Source organism: Schistocerca cancellata, chromosome 2 (genome assembly GCF_023864275.1).
Source record: "Schistocerca cancellata isolate TAMUIC-IGC-003103 chromosome 2, iqSchCanc2.1, whole genome shotgun sequence".
Lineage (NCBI taxonomy): Eukaryota > Metazoa > Arthropoda > Insecta > Orthoptera > Acrididae > Schistocerca > Schistocerca cancellata.
Window position 1 is genome coordinate 73,004,389 of NC_064627.1, and position 21,693 is coordinate 73,026,081.

Consider the following 21,693-nt stretch of genomic DNA (forward strand, 5'->3'; position numbering starts at 1 on the left):
CCAAATCTGGTGGAAGATATGCAGCAGAAGAACAAGACACACAACTAGTGATTTATACAAGGGCAGGTCAGAAGGTCTGATACAATTTTCCACACATACCTGGAACTCCGCTCTACTGGGAGAGGGCTGCGTGGGAACGGGAAGATAGACAAAATAAATAAACAGTTATGCACAGTTCAGCAGTCAGCATAAAAAAACATAAACTATTTGAATACTGTTTATTCTTTGCCTTTGATGTTCCCTCGTTTGTTCCCTTTTATGTTTTACAAGAAAGAGAAACAAAGTTGTATGTTCTCGCATGTGCACATAAGAAGTTATTATTTAATATGATGTTACGTAGCAGCCAAAGGTTTATAAAGTCTATACATGTAGAGCCCTAGTTGCCTGATTAAATTTTATACAACTCATGTGTGGAGGGCTTCCCAGAGGTTGCCAGTTAATGATCGTTTTGTAACAATAGTCATTCTGCCAATCACTACGTAGCACATCTTGAGGTTAATGTTCTTTTTTAATACACGTTTGTACCTCCCTACAACCTATATGGTTACACCAACAGTCCTATTCTATATGAAACTCAATGTGTTTGCTGAAACATGAACAGAGGCTATGCTTATGGAGGGTGCAGCACTACAATTACTGGTTAAACCCCTCAGGGGAGGAAGAAGATGGTCATAGGTTAGACTCGCAATGCAGAAAGAGTAATGGAAGTAGCAGAGCATGGTAAAGTCTCAGGGGCACATGTTCATTAATCGCATACCCACAAAAACGTTGTGAGCATTCTGGGGAGATCAATTGTGTTCCTAGTGATTTAACTTTTCCCTGATAACAACAACCTCCACAGAACTGTATGCTGATAAACTGATGAACTACATCACTCACTGAGTTACAGATAGAGTGTCACACATAAGAGTAGTAATAAAATTGACAAGAAATTAGATGCAACATAATATAAAAAATTAATAAAATGAACTATGCAATAAGTTTTCAAGGCTTTTTTCTGTTCAGTGTTTCTGAAAACAATTACAATACAGATGAATTCAGTATAGCTATCTTTGTCTGTTGCAGTCTTGTTAGATAATTACCTTATTTACCTTATTTGTGAGAGAACTCTGACTGGATTTGCTCCCATCCTGTCAAGTTTGTTTATAAACGCGATGCAGGGTACACTGTAACGTTTCATTTGCCTGTTTACAGTTAGGGTCTGGCTCTGCACGCCACCTACAGCACACAAGACAAGTATTGCCCCATCAAGAACTCTGAGGGCACGTTCCACTTCAACAGTAAAGTCCACGTGACCTGTTAATCAGCAAAAGGAATAAATTGATGATGAATGTAAAGGAAAATGGATAATTAATTATATACAAGAAAGTAGGCTACACTGTTGCATGTGTTATTACAGGAAACAAAGCTACACTAATTTGGATAATATGACCCACACAATATTTTGAGTTCATTCAAATTGCATGAACTAAAGCCAAGAGAAGAAAATTTGAACTCAGAGAATTGAAAAACAAAGGCCACAGAGTTCATAATTCTTTTAAGATTAGCATTAAAGTCTCCACAAGCAGTGATTCTCCACTTATGTCAGCAAATCTTCATTAAAATTGTGTCTAGCTGCTAAGAAGCTTAACATATTTTCTGTTGGCTGACTGCTACACATCATAGTCGTCCAACAGGAATCGCTGACCCTCCACTGTCTTTTTCCAGGGGATCAGAGGCATGATAATCATACACGATGAGATCAGGACTAATGACGGGCGCTGTATTGTTTCCATCCAGTTGGCGTAACTTCTGGGTTACAGCATTTGCGATGGGTGCACCATTCCACGATAGTGGTTTTGCGGCAGATATGCTGCCCCATATTCATTCTTCATTCTCTGATGAATGTCTACTGGTGTTTGTCCTTTGGCTGCCAAGAAAAGACTAATAATACATTGATCCTGTTTGAATGCATTTGGTAATAACTTCCCCATAGTTAACATTTCTGCATTTACCACATGCATGTCAGAAAGATACAAATGCCACACTAATCTTGCCTACAAGTTCGTGCTTATATACTCTTATCGGAGTCATGCTATTTTGCTTACATGCTACAACACACTCAAACAGAAACTTTTTGATTGCCCGTTACAGATCAGCTTGATAGCCAAAGGAGTTGCCTTTCTCCTGCACTTTCCGACCTAAACAGAACAAGAGTACAACACCTAAGGCATTCATGCAATAAAGCAGTTATAGGTGTAAAAGATATATCATCTTCATCTTGAACATACTATGATAGTATGACCCAATAAAACTGGTTGTGGGGAGCATTGATGCCCCAGAGAGAGATTCCTTGAAAGAAACCTAAGAAAAGGTAATTCACGCACAAAAGAATTTGGAAGATTGATTTAACCACTTCCCAATTCTAGAGCGTTGCTTATTAATCTGGGACCATTACTAGTTAATGTTAATACTGGACACAGGGAAGATTACAAGAGATGCACATTTCGTCACTGTCATTTTGTAAGTGCAAAAGCATAATGTAAATAGTAGCTGATGCTACAAGAGTTGAGTTTTCCCTCATGGAAGCGACTGTTGTTCAAATTCCAATACTGTGCATGCCAAGAACAGCTCGGTAACATATTACTTCCGCCTACACACATCTCACACAAAACCTCATGATGAGAGAAACAAAAATACTAGACCTCATATGCAGCATTGGTGACGTACTTTCTCCCCATGTACCATTCACGAATGGTTGGTTGGTTGGTTTAAAAGAGGGGGAAAGGAACCAAACTACGAGGTCATCCGCCCCTTGTTCTGAATAAAACAATGCCAAAAGTGTGAGAATAAAATAAACGAGACTGACAACTCAAAATGGAATGAAAGGAAAAATCACAACAATGATGAAGTGCAACAAACATGTAAATGGACAAAAGGCGACAAGAAAACCAGAGAAACAGAAGAAACTGGGTGAAGAGATTAAAACAAAAAACCAGATTACCATGGTGGCTGACCATGAGAATAAAAAAGAGAAGGCAGCCACTCTGCAACACATTAAAACCTAATCCATTGAGGCACTAGGGTGGAGGACACAGAGGGGCAATGGACATGCACTAAAACTTATATCAAATGGTAAAACCCACCCTCATGAATAAAACGTAAAACTAAATCAGCCGATGAGGCGCAGTCAGATAAAATTAGCGGCACCGAGTCTGGTAACCCAAGATTTCGTCGCTGGGCGGTCAAAGTGGGATAGTGCACCAGAATATGGGCCACTGTCAACCGGGTGCCGCAAGAGGTAACCATTGGTCGCCCAAGTGTGTCCAATGAGAAGCCGGCAGAAGACAACTGATTCCCTGTGAGAGGCCCGCATGGAAGTCTTCCACACATTCTCCTTAATGACATGCAGTTTTTGTGTGTACTGTTATACCATTCCGTCTCCAAAAGCCGAAAGACCCTACAGCGTAAGTCAGAACGTAGGTCAGGTTCAGAGATGCCCATCTCCAGAAGCAGTTTCAACGTAGCCTGTTTGTCCACCCTGTCAGCAAGTTCATTGCCTGGGCTGCTAATGTGTCCTGGGGTCCACACAAACACCACTGAAAGACGGGACCGGTCCAAGGCATAGATGGACTCCTGGATGGACGCTACCAAAGGATGGCAAGGGTAGCACTGGTCGATAGTTTGTAGGCTGCTCAAAGAGTCAATACACAGAAGTGCACAAGAGATGGCCACCAGCTCTGCGGTGAATACACTGCAGCCATCGGGCAAGGAATGCTCTGATCGAAATGGCATCTGTGGAGTAGGTGAAGCCAACATGACCGTCAGCCATAGAGCCGTTGGTGTAAACCACTTCAGAGCCCCAGAACACATCAAGAACCAAGAGGAAGTGACAGCGGAGAGTGGTAGGAGTAACTGAGTCCTTAGGGTCATGCGACAGGTCCAGATGAATCTGCAGCCTAGATGTACACCATGGAGGTGCATGCAGATGGACCTGGATGGGAGGCAGTAAAGGGACGGACTCCAGTTCAGACAGAAGGGATCGCACGTGAACCGCAATTGTTAGCCCTGACCTGGGCCGCCGATGCGGGAGATGAACAGCCATGGGTGGGAGAAGGAGACGGTAATTCGGATGCTCAGGAGAACTACAAATGTGTGCAACATAACTGGCAAGCAGTTGTGCACATTGGATCTGCAATGGAGGGACTCCGGGCTCCACCAGGACACTGGGCACCGGACTCATTCTATAAGCTCCCGTCGCAAGGCGAACACGACAGAGGTGCACTGAGTCGAGTAAACACAATGCTGAGGGCACCACCGAACTGTAAACCAGACTTGCACAGTCAAGGCGAGGCTGAACAACGGCTCTATAGAGCTGCAGCAGCATAGAGCGATCTGCACCCCAGTTGGTGTTGCTCAGGCAGTGGACGGTACTGAGGTGCTGCCAGCACTTCTGCTTAAGCTGACAAAGGTGAGGCAGCCAAGTCAATCAGGTTTCGAGAACCAGTCCTAAGAATCAATAAGGTAAAGTCCTGGTTCAGGATGAATGGTACGATGCCAACAGAAGTACATGACACATGACTTTGCAGCTTAAAACTGGAAGCCGTGGGCTATAACTGATGACTGCGCCTTGTGAATGGCTCCCTATAAGTGCCACTCAGCAACACCAGTTCTGGAGGAGCAGTACAAAATGCAGAAGTCGTCTGCATACAGAGAAAGTGAGACCGATGGCCCTACAGCTGCTGCTAGACCATTAATAGCCACAAAAATTGAGAGACACTCAATACGGAGCCCTGCAGAATGTCATTCTCCTGAATATGGGGGGAACTATGGGAGGCACCAACTTGGAGATGGACAGTACAGAGAGAGAGGAAATTCTGGATAAAAATCTGGAGTGGGCCTCAGAGACCCCACCTGTATAATGTGGCAAGAATATGATGTCGCCAGGTAGTGTCATACACTTTGTGTAGATCAAAAAAGGCAGCAACCAGGTGTTGGTGTCTGGGAAAGGCTGTTTGGATGGCAGAGTTGAGAACACAAGATTATCAGTGGTAGAGCGACCCTGGCAGAAGCTGCCATGACATGGAGCCAATAGGCCACATGACTCCAGGACCCAACTGAACCGCCAACACACCATACATTCCAGCAGCTTACAAAGAACGTTGGTGAGGCTGATGGGCCAATAGCTATCCACATCAAGTGGGTTTTTACCTGGTCTGAGCACCAGAACAATGGTGCTCTCCTGCCATTGCGATGGAAAGACACCATCACACCAGATCCAGTTGAAGATGATGATGAGATGGAGCTTGTAGTCAGACGAGAGACGTTTAATCACCTGACGGTGGATTAGATGCGGCCCAGGAGCTGTGTCAGGGCAATGTGCAAGTGCGCTGTCTTTCGCCGGGGGCACCCTAAAGAGTGTTTTCTGCCACAGAAGCAATTGTGGTTGTCACATGCTTAACCATCACATCGATGTTACCATGTGGGGGAGAGTCAACGGTGACATCAGAGGTGAAGGTTTCTCAGTCTGCCTTGTTTAATGCCCATCTGGGCAGTCATCCGTGGGCCTGACTCTGGGGCAGTGACAGGAAGGTGCGGAAGGGGTCACTACCACACAGATCGTCATGTGCTCTCCAGTGGATAGATGAGAAAAAGTCCTGGGCTGCAAAATGATAAATCAATGGTCTAGTAACTACCTCAAGCCACACTAAAATGTGTGGCGGCCCCAGTATTTAAGAGGCAGAAGTCGAACTGGGACAATAAAGTTTTGACCTCTCCACCTAGGCTAGTAAGCACAGCGTCACCCCACAAGGGGTTATAAGCGTTAAAATCTCCCAAAAGTAGGAAAGGTTTAGGGAGTTGATCAATCAGTGCAGCTAATACATTCAGTGATACTGCACGATCTGGACAAAGATGTACACTGCAGACAGTTATTTCCTGTGTAGTCCGAATTCTGACAGCCTCAGCTTCAAGAGGGGTTTGAAGGAGCACAGTTTCACTACAGACTGAGTTTAGGACATAAACGCAAACTCCACCTGACACTCGATTATAGTCGCTATGGTTCCTGTAATATCCTTTATAGTGGCGGAGTGCAGGAGCCCGCATTGCTGGGAACCAGGTTTCCTGAAGGGCAATGCAGAAAACAGGCGTAAAGCTTAACAGCTGCTGTAGCTCAGCGAGGCGGTGGAAAAATCCGCCGCAATTCCACTGGAGGATGATATCATCGTGAGACTGGGAAGGCATGGAACATTCAATGAGGCAGTTTATGCCTCAGGGTCACCTGCTGCCACTGACATTTTGCCTAAGCAGTCTATATCCATTGTGTCTGAGGGTCCAGCGAGATCCAGGTCCTCAGCTGATGCCAGAATCTCCACCCATCCTCAGACGCAGAACTTTTAGGTAGCGGTGGTGTGGGTGTCACCACAAGTTCCTTGTTCTTGGGGCCTTTTTTTCAATTTCTCGGGCTATTCCTTGGGTTTCCCTGGCTGGGAGGACTTCACTGAATCAGTCTCCGGGACTGAAGATGACCGTCTTTCCCACTAGAAGAAACCTGAGAAGGGAGTGACCCAAGGGACCCCTCCCGGTGAGCGGAGCCGAGGAAGCCTTACAATTCTCTAGCTCAGAAGTGGAGACTGAAATCCCTGATGGTTAGGGTATATTGCTCCCGAAGTAGGTGGTGCAGGACCAACAGGGAGGGAAGTGCCCCCACCATCAAGGGGGCAGGTGTAGTCTCCGGGTTCTGAGAGGTGACAGGAATTCGAGGAACTGATGGAGCGACAACTGTTCTCGTAGCGGCGACATATGAGGCGGTAATGGCCACAGGATGTAGGCACTCAAATTTCCTCTTAGCCTCAGTATAGGTCAGTTGGTCCAGGGTCTTATATTCCATGATTTTCCTCTCTTTGTGTAAAATCCTGCAGTCTGGCAAGCAAGGTGAATGATGCTCTCCGCACTTGACACAGATGGGAGGTGGGGCACCTGGAGTATTGGGATGCGATGGACGTCCACAACCTTGACAGGTGGGGCTGGAAGTACACCGGGAAGACATATGGCCGAACTTCCAGCAATTAAAGCACAGCATCGGGGGAGGGATATATGGCTTGACGTCACAGCAGTAGACCATCACCTTGACCTTCTTGGGCAATGTATCACCCTCGAAGGCCAAGATGAAGGCACTGGTGGCAACCTGGTTATCCCTCGGACCCCGATGGACGCGCCAGACAAAGTGAACACCTCCCTGCTCTAAACTGGCATACAGTTCATCATCAGACTGCAAAAGGAGGTCCCCCTGGATCATATTTACACTCTTATGAGGTGTGATGGTAACAGAAACACCCCCCCCCCCCAACTTGCCACAAGCGAATAATGCCCATGTCTGGAAGAGGATGCTGTTTTTATCAAAACTGAACCAGAGCGCATTTTGGACAAGCCCTCCACATCCCTAAACTTGTCCTCCAAATGCTCCATAAAAAACTGAGGCTTCTTGGACATTAAAGGTTCCCCATCAACTCTCGAGCATACAAGGTACTGGGGCAAATAAACTTCACTGCCATCCTTAGCCTGGTGTTCCTCCCATGGTGTGTCCAGGGAGGGGAACAACTTGGGGTCATATTTCTTAGCACTGTAGTTGGACTTTGCCTGCTTAGAGACTGCTGGCGGCGGACCACCAGCACGAGATGACGTAATATGCTTCATGGCGTGTCACCAGCCCTGATGCCACCCACTCCAACCAGCGGCCCTCCTCATGGGTGCCACCCAGCCGCAGCAAAGGCCACCTGGCAGTATGGCCATTGCCAGGAGTCCCGATGCCCCAGGGTGACGGGCATCTACTCCTCGGCATACGTGGGGAGTTAACAGTGCAGGCATCAACAAAGCGATCTCTGTGTTGTCAGGGGGCTACAACCAACAGGGTACATGGTGGCCCCACCACAATGGACTGGCTACCGTGCTGGATATGAGGTGCAAAGAAGTCCATGGTCATCATCGGCACAGAAAGTGACACTGCATAGTGCATGGTGAAAAACACACCCAGGAAGGTGTCCTCACCCAAGAGATGGAGAATGGGGGGGGGGGGGGGACTGCAATGCAATGATGAGAAAGTGGGCTGAAGATCTCAATGCACAATGGACACGATGCACCATGTAAGACGCCCTTCCCCAATTGGCTCACCGAGCGAAGTGGCGCAGTGGTTAGCACACTGGACTCGCATTCGGAAGGACGACGATTCAATCCTGCGTCCGGCCATCCTGATTTAGGTTTTCCGTGATTTCCCTATATCACTTCAGGCAAATGCCGGGATGGTTCCTTTGAAAGGGCACGGCCGATTTCCTTCCCCATCCTTCCGTAACCCGAGCTTGTGCTCCGTCTCTAATGACCTCGTTGTTGATGGGACGTTAAACACTAATCTCCTCCTCCCAATTGGCTCGCTCTTCAGGAAAATTTTGAAAAATGGAGGTCAAACCCCACAGGGGACCATCACATAAAGAACAAAACATGCAAGACTCCTTTTAGTTGCCTCTTACGATAGGCAGGAATACCTTGGGCTTATTCTAACCCCTGGACCCGCAGGGGAGATTCATGAAAGGCACAGGAAAGGGGTTGAAATCACAGCTATATCATACGTACCCTCCACCACACACCAAAAGGTGGCTTTCAAAATATAGATGTAGATGTAAAATAGCATCCTAATCATCAAAATTTAATTATTATGTCCATATTGGCCAGCAGATTTAATGAAGGCTCTACACCAGTTACATAATTTATGGAAGTTTGGGAAAGATGAACGAGAAAAATTTTTAAACTATAATAAATAATTCTTCATGCTCTCCTGGTGAGGTGTTGTCATATTGAACAATCTGATTTCCGCCAGTTATTTGCACCTTTCTTGCACGATATTTCAGCTGTGTGACTTGCAGCCTTCTTCAGTTACTATCTGATACTGATTCCAGCGTGGAATGTGTCTGGCATTTATGCCATGTTGTGCTAGGTGCCCTGCCTATGGTCCATGTCGTGTCAGATGCTCTGTCCGCAGTATGCACCCACCAATAGCAGTGACTGTAGTGTTTCCGTCTAGCTGCGGCTGCTTCAAATGCTCTGTGTGTACTTTGCTATATGGAGTTCTAAATGATGTCCAAGGTGTGTTAGACATTTTAGCTTCTGACTGTCCCAGTATCTCAATGTTGGTGTTAGAATCTTGGCAACATTATAGCTCATGGAATGACTTGAGTTCTAAACAATGCTCGGCAATCACTGACTTGGTTGCCGGTCTGAGCCAGGTGTGCTTTTGGTGTTCTTAGCAGCTGATGTCAATGGTCCTAGTTGTCTGGCCGATGTATGCCATACCACATTCAATAGGTATGTGGTGAAGCCCAGTTTTTGTAATCCCAGGGCACCCTTCACAATCCCTAGTAGAGCCTTAATATTGATGGGTGGCTGTAACATGCTATTGGTGTTATGTTTGAGGAGAATTCTGCTGATTTTGGTAGATATCAGCCCAATATAAGGCAAATATACAACATTCTCTGTTTCTCCATGTACCTCTTCAGGAACCTCAGTGTCTTTTGAACATTTCTGTAAGAGTGCTATCCTTTTTTTAAATGCACACACTACCATTTGGTTGTATTGTTAATTTATTTACAGCCCAGATTAATCATCTTGTACGAAGATCAGTAAATAATATTTGGAGCAGGTCATATTTAATGAAAACAGATTTACTTTGGTATATAAAATACGAACACGTCCTTGAATAGTTATGATTGTGAAATTTTGCTCTCGAGATGATGATTTTACATCTGACATAATTTGGCAATGGAGATAGAACACCTACAATCTTGTCTTCTACAAAAATGGATACTCTCCTCGAGATGTTCAAAAGACACTGTGGCTTGTTTCCCCACCATAGGTTTCTGAAGAGATACAAGAAGAAAATGGTTCAAATGGCTCTGAGCACTATGGGACTTAACATCTATGGTCATCAGTCCCCTAGAACTTAGAACTACTTAAACCTAACTAACCTAAGGACAGCACACAACACCCAGCCATCACGAGGCAGAGAAAATCCCTGACCCCGCCGGGAATCGAACCCGGGCGTGGGAAGCGAGAACGCTACCGCACGACCACGAGATGCGGGCGATACAAGAAGAAATCAAGGAGATTGCATATCTGCCATATGTTGGGTTCACATCTGCCAAAATCAGCAGAATTCTTCTCAAACATAACATCAAGAGTGTGTTACAGCCATCCACCAAGATTAAGGCTCTACTAGGGAGTTTTAAGGATGACCTGGGTTTACAGAAATACCATTTGAATGTGATATGGCATACAACGGCCAGATGACTATGACTATTGACATCAGGTGCAAAGAACACCAAAGGTACACCAGACTGAGACAGACAGACAGACAACCAAATCAGCGATTGCCGAGCACTGTTAAGAACTCAGTCATTCTATGAACTACAAAGATGCCAAGATTCTAACACAAAAATCGAGATACTGGGACAGCATCATCAAAGAATCTATTGAGATTAAGCTCTGCCAGGAACCCTCTTTTCTTAAGACCTGCGTCTTAAGACGCAACAGAGGCAAAATCAAGACCCTGCAGGACACAGGTATGAAAGATGGAGTTAGAGAAAACAGCTCAGTACATGTAGCAAAGGATGCACATGAAATAGTACCTCACACAAGAGACCCAATACCTGAGGACGTTCTACCAAGTCAAGAGCGGCAATATCCACACCAGCGGCCTGAAAATAACATGGCAGACCCTCCTGGCGGGCATGGACCTCTGACAGAACGCATGACATGGCATGCCACAATAACAGGATGTCCTAGATCACAGGATGGCTTAAATGACAACAACTGAAAGGCAAAATGTGTAACATGACTTGGACATCATTCAGAACTCCATACAGCAAGACTGACAACAGACAAGAACACAAAATATGCGCAGTGTTCAGAACAGCCATGGCTAATAGAAAACAATACAGTTGCTGCTACTGGTTGGCACATACCACAGTCAAGAGTGCCGGATACAGCATAGACCACAGAGAAACACGTAGCACAACATAAGCATAAATACCGGACCCGTTCCACACTGGAGTCAGTAACAGACAGCACCTGAAGAAGACTGGGAGTCACACAGTTGAAATAGCATGCAAGAGAGACACGTATAACTGGCAGAAACTCAACTGCTCCAAAGACGCTGACCATTCTAAACTACATGTTGAAAATACATTTTGCAACAAAAGTTCTCTTTACAATCAAATCATGAATATAAATACAAAGCTTTTTACCTGGTGTGTCAATAATATTTATGTTATATCCTTTCCAAAGTGTGTATGTAGCAGCAGATTGAATTGTGATGCCTCTCTGTCTTTCAAGTTCCATAGAGTCCATTGTGGCACCAACATTATCTTTTCCTTTTACCTGTGAAAAAATTTTGATTTCACACTTTGTGAAACTTGAAACTGTGCAAATATATGACAAAGATCAGGTATAACAGCACTTGCAAAAGAACTGCCAGGAGCCAGTAAAGCTACATTACAAAAGCCCACAATAGCAATTTCTGTGTAACTATTGGTTTCCCAGTTTACAATATATGTCTAGTATATTGATGATTGTGACACTGACATTCTGTTTTGAGTTTTTGCCAGCAGTTGTATTTGTGGACAGACTGATCTGAAATATAGTCTGAGGCCCAGGTTAGGTTGGGTGGTGATGGGTCAATTGTGAGTTTCCAGACCCAACAAATGTCTCAAACAATAAAAAGCTATTTTCAATGAAGACAGTAATGACTAACATTTTTTTTCACACACACACACACACACACACACACACACACTCTTCAAAGTTACAATTACGGCCCAGGTGAAAACCTCCATTTTTACTACAGTGGTCTGATATTTTCAAGGCTTTACAAACAAGAATATGCAAACCTTAATTAACCTATTCCTGTGGAAGCCTCACTACTTTGATGGTTTCTGTTTTGTTAATGGTTTCTTGTTGTTAGCGTCAACATCCGTCAGATGTGTCTTAAAGTCACATCTCCTCCATATTAATTTGTTTATTAAAGCCAAAAAATTGCTGGCAGTACCGGAAACTTGAGCTTCAGTACTCCACAAATGAAACTCACTGATCGTTCAGTTAGGTCTGGAAATTAAAAGCATGGCCCATTTAACCACACTCGGATCAATAAAATACAGATACCACAGGTTTGCGCTTCACAGTCGAAATTATTCACCTGCTAGCTTGGTATCTAACGCTCACGAGCATCTTATGGACGAAATACTGAAGTAATATGTCGTACATACGAAGAGAAAGCGGTGGCGGCGGCCTGGAACTGGGGGACTAAGGGACTTCCCTACCTACATGAAACGTACGTACTTAATTGCAAACAGGGACACACAAAGAATGTACACATGGAGAACGCCGACACAACAGTGTGGACTCCTGGGATATAGTGAGACGTTTGTAGAATCCTCTAAATGTTACTGAGGCGGGATTCTGACATACCTCGTGCATCTCTGAGATTCGCCCAGTATAAAACAATATTCTTTCGGTAAGAGTTGTTTTCCCGGAATCAATGTGTGCTGAGATGCCAATGTTCCGTATGTGATCCAATTCTTTATGTTCGGCATATTTGGCGTAAGATGAGAAAACATTTCTATCCTGTAAAAGAAAACAAGTTATCTACTAGCGTGAAAAAACTTGGGACAATAAGAACAAATCAAACAGTTATAGAGAGGCATACAAGATATATAGCTACAATATATTACATTCATGATATTTTACTATGTTTTCTGGTTTACCTCCTTTAAATTTGAGGTTAGCTTTAAGATTTTACGTAATGATTTTCGATCGATGTACTTAAAAACTGACATGTTTCCGTCTCACTAAATATTTAATATATAAACACGGAATTAGTATTTAGGACACAAATATTCGAATTTATTACTTCAGTTTCATATATAACAACATTTTTACACTATTCACAGCACCGCTAATTACAAACACATGGTGTCAAACATTATCGACAAGAGGGATTGCAAAGACCTGCCCACATACAACGAATGCACCAGTACAGCATGTTGATTAATGGCACCAAACTTACATGCAACAAAGCTGTCGGTGTCAACTTCAAATTCAACGTCCTGGGCACAGTAAAGTAGGACTATCATCTCAGATTAAATATACTGAGCAGCTAAAGACGCTATAGCACACAGGCATCACTCATGTCGTTTAAAGCACTATACACAATGGATAAAAATGACGTTCATTTACTCTGCTGTGGTAAAACTTGTGAAGTCTTATCTCCCTTTGATGAAACATGCTTGTAGAAGTACGTAAATCTACTAATGTGTAACAATATATAAAAAGCAACTCGCTGAATTATCTTTTGGGACATAATCGACATGATTTTGAGTTGCTACTGTAGTGGAGCGTGTCAATAGTTCTGGTGAGCTAGGGTAACAAATTGCTTGGATACTGGATTGTTATGTAAGATATCGTGATCTTCCGTCCTTAGGTAGAGGGCCATATCCACATTTTTCTTAATCACCTATTTTATAAAAGAAATAGTAAAAGCTGTACCTGTCCTCAACCAGACGGTTAGTGTGAATGCAGAAGTGTTTTATTAGGAATAATTCTATTGAAGGCGTTTACTCTTATCTTCCTCTAACATTTGACCTAAATAACTCAACCAGTCATAGGGAGACTACACATTAATGCTGACTCTGAACCATGAGAAACTTGTCATTTTGCACACTGACAGGTTATTGCTGTAGGTTAGTTGCGGCGCTAAATAACTCCATTAACCAGAACATTCAACAACAGTGTAAAACATATGTAAACCTAAGTCAGTGATTGTACCAAAGATAATCATTAAAATAGTTGACACTCTCATATAGCATCATATGACACATAACATGGCACTTCACCACTCCACCTTACTGTCAATGATATTTTCTGTTGAATCACACGTGCCGTCTGGACTCTGTAACAAGGGGTCATACACAGGTTACTGATGGCACATTAGAGATTGCCTCCAGTGTCTCTTGCAGCTGATCTATAATGGATACTGGAGCAGCTAGAATGATTGTTCAGGTCCATTGTGTGTGAAGATGAGTATTTACCAATGTATGGTGCATGGGAAGCAGGTTTAATCCTGTCAACAGAGATGATTGTTGGTGTATCCATCACATCATGTTTGAATGTCATATCTTTCCTACTGATGACATCGAAGTGTGGCTGCAGTGGCTTGTGTACTGTGCCATGCCATACAAAGACATGATGGCACTCCTGTAGCTTCTCAAAAGCAAAAGGCGATGGGTCTGCTGATACCTTGGAGCAATGGTGTGTAGTTGCAAGATTTGTGTACACAGCTTTTGTACGAAATCTACAGTCGTCTGGCACGTTAGCAAAAAACTCGCCAGGCAGTCGTATCAGCTGTTCATAAACAAGTTCTGCAGTCACAGCTTTCAGGTCTCCTTTCAGCGACACATGGTGACGCAGGAGGACGATGGACGTCTCTGTCCACCACTGTGAGTCGTGGCATCGAAGCAACACTTTCAGTTGGCGGTGCATGCATTGAATCAAACCATTTGCTGCTGGGTAGTAAACTGTAGATCTAATCTACTTCATACTGAGTGGGACGACTAGTGCTTTGAACAGAAGCTACTCAAATTGTCTTCCCTGGTCTGTCGTAATTCATAGAGACACACCAAAACTGTTGATCCATCCCCAGAAGAAAGCAGTCGCGACAGTTTTGGCGGTATTGTCGGTGATTGGAAACACCTCGGGCCAGTGTGTGCAACTATCGGTGGATGAAAGCAGTAGGTGCATCCTTTTGATGGTGTGAGAGGTCCTAAGAGGTCTAGATGTATATGTTTAAGTCGATGACCTGGAGGAAGAAACATGCCAATAGTGACCTAATGTGCCATCTAACTTCATTTAATAAGCAGGCCATAGATTGTCGAATATATTGATTGCAATCTTTGTCCATGTGTGGCCAACCAAAAGCTTGTTTCACCATATTGGTAGTGGCTCCTACTCCATGGTGCGACTTGATATGTAAAAAGGCGATTGCCTGTTGGTGACAGTCAATAGCCACAACATGGTGGCTGCTTGTTAGTGGTGATGTTATAATACAGCAGTGCAGTTGACAGTGGCAATGTAATATGGCGGAGTTGTAGGCCAGATGGTTGCACTAACAACTCCTGTAACTCACTGCCTGAATGTTGGAGGAGGAGGAGGAGGAGGAGGAGGAGATTACTGTTTAATGTCCAATTGACAACGAGGTCATTAGAGACAGAGGGTAAGCTCGGATTAGGGAAGGATGGGGAGGGAAATCGGCCGTGCCCTTTCTAAGGAATCATCCCGGTATTTGCCTGAAGCGATTTATGGAAATCACGGAAAATCTAAATCAGGATGGCCGGACGCGGGATTGAACCGTCGTCGCCTGAATGTTGAGCTGCAGCGAGAGATTCAAAATCAACTGCATCAGTGATTGCTTCGATCTGAGATAAAGTGTCAGTTCTCTATCAACATGAACAATATTGGTGTTGAACTGTCCAATATAGTCGAGATGTCGCAGCTGGCGAGGTGACGCTTTCCCAGGACGTTGCTCGAAAACATGTTAGTGACTTGTGATCTGTGATGAGAGTGAACTGTTGTCCCTCCAACATGTGACGAAATTTCTTCATAGCATCATAGGTAGCATACAGCTCATGATCAAAGGTGGACCATTTCTATTGAGATGGCGATTACTTGTTATGCAAAAATGTTAAGGGCTGCCAGTGCTTTTCTATTTGCTCTTGCAGTGCAGTACTAATTGCACTGGCAGACACGTCGACCATTAAGAAGAGAGGCGCCTAGCCGTTTAGCTTCTGCGTTGGCAGTCTTTAGCTCGGTAAATGCCACCTTAGCTTCACTATTTCAATACAGTTTGTCCGTTAGATTCGCTGAACAATGCAAGAATTTGTTCAAAAGTGCAGCTAGGAAGGCATGATTTCTGTTGTGCTCTTCCAGTGTACGACCTGCTACGACAATATCGTCCAAATAGTTTGAACAGTTTGGTGTTTGAGCAGTCAGTTGTTCCAAATACCGTTGGAAAATGGCAGGTGCTTAACCACTGCCAAAAATCAAACGCAATTATTTAAACAAGCCTAAATGAGTGTTCACTACACACACTTGCTGAGATTCTTCATCTAGTGTATTTGAAGATATGTGTCGCACAAATCAATTTTTGAAAAGTAACGACCAGTGCCTAATCTGTCCATCAGGGCCTCTGGGCGTGGCAGTGCATAAGTATCAGTGGCAGTTTGTGGATTGGCTGTAGACTTAATATCAACACATAGACGAATGCGACCAGAAGGTTTGGTGAGCAAAACCAATGGACTTGTCCATTCACTAGGCGCAATAGCTCCACTATCTTGCAAGTCTTTAAGTTCAGTAGCGACTGTGCCCCCTAATGCAATGGCAAAATTTCGGCTGAGCATTGTCTTTCAGAGTAATATGTGTAACAAAATTATTGGTTTTGCCTAAACCTTCAGAAAAAAGTTAAAGGAATTTTTGAGCAAGCTAGCTACATTGTCTTTTGAATTGAATGCAGACACTGACAACACATTGTCCTGAATTTTAAAACCAAAACAATCAAATGGATCAGGGCCAAATATGTTCTCACAATTGCGTGATTTCAGCACAGTGAAAGTTATAGTTCGCTTATACGAGCGATACATTGCAGGAAAAATACATGGGCTGAGAACGGGAATGTCTTGTCTGTTATAAGCCGTTAGGTGTGTGTAGTTTTAGACAGGCGTGGGGAGCCTAACAATTCATATGTGTTACAGTTCAGAAATGAAAGAGAGGCACCCATGTCCAACTGAAATTTCACACATTTTCCACAAAGAATCAGATGAACAAAAATTTTATTGGACTGGTGTAGCACTGAAGAAATTGTTTGCTTTCCAGTTTTGTTAATGCCTGTTGCATATTTTGGATACACTGTATTAATTACATGGGCCTTGTGACTAGATGTACGTGAGTGGGCAGAAATTTTAAGTTTGTTCTGATGCAAACATATGGATTGTACATGTCCTTTCTTGGAAAAAGTGTTGTCGGGACAGGCAGTCTTGGCGTTTGTGCCATGAATAACACCACAGGCATGACTTAATTCTGTTCACCTGTGTAGGGAGCTGTTTGTGGAGAGTTGTTTGCTTGGGGAGGCGCGCGCAAGCTGCCGCTGCCTAATGGGCTGGTTGAGAGCAATGGACTCTACCCGACAAATTGCTGGCTGCTCAAACTTACAAGCCGACATGGTACCTGAATCATACTGATCTAGTATTATTACTATGTGCTGAAACGATGGATCAGATTGTTTAAAAATGTGTTCTCTAACCCTGACATCAGTGGCATTGTACAAAATCGTACCACGCAACATTACATCTGAATATAAAGCACCACCAGCACATTTGAATTTGCATTTCCCCATCATACCCAACAAATCTGTTACCCACAAACGATACGTTTGTTCTGACTGTTTTTTGCAATTAAAGAATTGGTACCTAGCTGCTACCACTTTCACTTGTTGGTCATAATAGTTAGTTAGCGAATCAACAACCTGATCATACAAAAGTTCACTTGGAGTGTAGTTTTTGAATGAGTCAAAACACTGCTCTCTCTACTGTTGACAATAAATTAGGCAATTTCACAGTACCTGGTACATTGTGAGCAAGTAAGTCGGCTTCAGATTGTTGCAAACACTCGAATCTAACTACAATTTCCCATATTTCCCACAATGGAGTAAACGAACAAAAAGTTTGTTTGACTGGTGTATCACTGAATAAACTGATCACGTGCCAATTTGCGAATGCCTGTTGCAGACTTTGAATATACTGCATTAATGACATGGGCCTCGTGACTAGATTTTTGTAAGTGGGCTGAATTCTTATGTTTGTTCCATTGCAAACATACGGATTGTACACGTCCTTTCCTACCACAAGCGTAAAACTGAGCTTGTCGAGAGGGGCAGTCTTGACATTTGTGCCGTGAATAACACTGAGGGAAAGACTTATTTATGTTCACCTGTGTAGCCGCCTGTTTAGCAAACTGTTTACGTGGCGTGAAGCGTTGTTTACTTGGCGTGGCTAGTGCAAGCTGCCGCTGAGTGGGTCAGTCAAAAACAAGGTACTCAATCTGACAAATCATTGGCTGCTCAAATTTTTCAGCTGAAGGATATCTGAATCGTACTGGTCGAGTATTTGCACTACCTGCTGGAATGATGTATCAGACTGTTTCAAAATCTGTTCCCTAAGTTTGACATCAGGTACATTGTACACGATCACATCACGCATCATTAACATCTGAATATGAAGCACCGCAAGCACATTTCTATTTCCTTGTCATACCCTGCAAATCTGTTACCCACTCGCGATAAGCTTGTTCTGTTTTTTTGCAGTTAAAGAATTGATACCCAGTTGCTACCACATTCACTTGTTGGGCATAATAGTTAGCCAATCTACCACCTGTTCATTCGGCAGTTAACTCAGAGTGGTGTTAGGAAATAATTTGTTGATGAGGCAGAACACCACACTTCCTACTGCGAATAAGAAATAATGGCTTTTCACAGTGCTTGGTACGTCGTGAGCAGGTATGTGTGCTTCGAATTGTTGCAATCACTCGAGCTTTTCCTCATCTTGTTCACGAAACTGGCGAATAGGCGTTATAGCTGTAGGTGTTGCTGGAGGTGGGGTTTGTTCCGTCAGGCGTGCAGCGTTGGCCAGTAGCTGCAGCACCGTGTTGAGCAACATAGATATTTGCTGCATCTGGAACTGAGTAGGGGGTGTGTCACGCCTGCTACAACGAACTGCCATTCCACTTTGCGCCACAGGCCTAAGTTCAATACTGAAGTGACTTCACCAAACATTGTTGGTGTAGAACCATTGAATGTGTAAAGGTGTCAGTCATCACAGCTGGGATACAGCTTAGGGACAGATGGATAGACTAACATGTCAGGATGGGTGTCTGTCAAAAACTGAAGTCAGTTCCAGTGTTCAGTTCCACTCCTCGTCTTTGAGGGATGACGTAATGTGTGATATTTTGTTTATGTTGCAGACTGTAGTTGTGAATATTAAATGTTTTCTCTGGATTTCTTCATTGTATCAAGGGCTATTGGGGGCTGTAATATCTGTTGTACAGCAGGGAAAGAACATGTTTCAAGGCCATTTGGATGAATACAGTTTGAGGAAGAGTTTTCCTAAAGGTTATTGCGCATTTCTGGCATTTATGAGAATCAGATTACCTTCCGATAGGAACATGGGTGCACTCAGTGACTGTGATATGATTAATAAATTATAGAGCGCAACAATCAGTCGTCCTTTTTCGCAGGTTTTATTTGGCAAATCCAGATTTCCGCTAGTGTCTAGCCATTGTCAAAAGTGTGTGTGAAATCTTATGGGACTTAAATGCTAAGGTTATCAGTCCCTAAGCTTACACACTACTTAACCTAAATTATCCTAAGGACAAACACACACACCCATGCCCGAGGGAGGACTCGAACCTCCACCGGGACCAGCTGCACAGTCCATGACTGCAGCGCCTTCAGACCGCTCGGCTAATCCCGTGCGGTTATCCATTATCAATGCATTACTTTCTACTCTCAGTTCATGTCAGTTCCCTGTTGTTCATTCGTCAGTCACAGTTCTTTGAATACCTGATATTCAAAGAACTGTGACTGACGCCTGAACAAAAGGGAACTGACATGCACTGAGAATAGAAAATAGTGCATTGATAATGGCTAGGCACTAGCGGAAATCTGTTTTTGCCAAATAAAACCTACAAAAAAAATTATGAGAACAGTCATTGAGAGGTACAAGTCCCATTTTTTTAGTCAGATGAGGGTGAGTTCCATATTGTTTTTCTTGTTTTCTGCTGTTTTTTCTGTTACAGTGGTTTGTGGGTTTAGCACTTTTTTATTTCTGTGGAGGGTGGTTTTTCTGTCGTTTTAATGTTCTTTGGTACAATGGTGGGGCGAGGGGTTGGTTGTTGTGTCTTGTGGATCTGGGTTTCTGTGATTGGTTTGAGATATTCTTTGTGTTTTTTATTTTAAAATTTGAAGTCAGGTGGGTGGGTGGTGGGGAAGAACTTATTTGGTTGGTACCTCCTTTATGCCTGGCATTTAGAGTTTCGTATTAATTTTTTGATCAATTATCTTGGTTTTTACTTATTTTGTTACAGTTTGATCTCCTATAATTCTATTGCTTGTTATATCCCTATCTTGTTCTTTTTAAACAAGTTACAGGAATTCAGCCAGATAACATTAACAGGTCTCATATCTTGTTCTTGTCAGCCACTACCTTTCACTCCTCTGGAAGTTGATATGCAGGGTGATCCATTGAGCGTGACTGGGCCAAATATCTCACGAAATAAGCGTCAAACGAAAAAACTACAAAGTACGAAACTTGTCTAACTTGAAGGGGGAAACCACATGGCGCTAAGGTTAGTCCAGTAGATGGCGCTGCTATAGGTCAAACGGATATCAACTGCGTTTTTTAAATAGGAACCCCCATTTTTATTAGATATTCGAGTAGTACATAAAGAAATATGAATGTTTTAGTTGGACCACTTCTTTCGCTTTGTGATAGATGGCTCTGTAATAGTCACAAACATATAGCTCACAATTTTAGACGAACAGTTGGTAACAGGTAGGTTTTTTAAATTAAAATACAGAACGTAGTTACGTTTGAACATTTTTTTCGGTGGTTCCAATGTGATACATGTACCTTTGTGAACTTATCTTTTCTGAGAACGCATGCTGGTACAGCGTAATTACCTGTAAATACCACATTAATGCAATAAACGCTCAAAATGATGTCCGTCAACCTCAATTCATTTGGCAATACGTGTAACATTTCTTTCAACAGCGAGTAGTTCGCCTTCCGTAATGTTCGCACGTGCATTGACAATGTGCTGACGCATGTTGTCAGGCGTTGTCGGTGGATCACGATAGCAAATATCCTTCAACTTTCCCCACAGAAAGAAATCTGGGGATGTTAAATCAGGTGCTTCACGACCAATCCACTTGTCATGAAATATACTATTCAATACCGCTTCAACTGCTCGTGAGCTATGTGCCGGACATCCATCATGTTGGAAGTACATCGCCATTCTGTCATGCAGTGAAACATCTTGTAGTAACATCGATAGAACATCACGTAGGAAATCAGCATACATTGCACCATTTAGATTGCCATCGATAAAATGGGGGACAATTATCCTTCCTCCCATAATGCTGCCCTATACATTAACCCGCAAAGGTCGCTGATGTTAAACTTGTTGCAGCCATCGTGGATTTTCCGTTGCCCATAGTGCATATTATGCCGGTTTACGTTACTGCTGTTGGCGAATGAAGCTTCGTCGCTAAATAGAACGCGTGCAAGAAATCTGTCATCGTCCCGTAATTTCTCTTGTGCCCAGTGGCAGAATTGTACACGACGTTCAAAGTCGTTGTCATGCAATTCCTGGTGCATTGAAATATGGTACGGGTGCAATCGATGTTGATGTAGCATTCTCAACACCGACGTTTTTGAGATTCCTGATATTCGTGCAATTTGTCTGCTACTGATTTGCGGATTAGCCGCGACAACAGCTAAAACACCTACTTGGGCATCATCATTTGTTGCAGGTCGTGGTTGACGTTTCACATGTGGCTGTACACATCCT

General features: G+C 43.4%; 1 protein-coding gene across 1 annotated transcript in view; it reads right to left on the reverse strand.

Moving 5' to 3' along the window:
• The window catches only part of LOC126161341 (elongation factor G, mitochondrial), an 88,813-nt gene extending 75,807 nt beyond the window's left edge, over positions 1-13,006 (reverse strand). Inside the window, exons 1-4 of the mRNA XM_049917104.1 lie at positions 12,786-13,006; positions 12,490-12,645; positions 11,271-11,403; positions 1,092-1,296 (exon numbers count right to left, since the gene is read on the reverse strand). Coding sequence (XP_049773061.1) covers positions 1,092-1,296; positions 11,271-11,403; positions 12,490-12,645; positions 12,786-12,857 — 566 coding nt within the window. The 5' untranslated portion in view covers positions 12,858-13,006. The remainder of the gene's footprint in view (positions 1-1,091; positions 1,297-11,270; positions 11,404-12,489; positions 12,646-12,785) is intronic.
• Between the last annotated feature and the right edge of the window lie 8,687 nt (positions 13,007-21,693).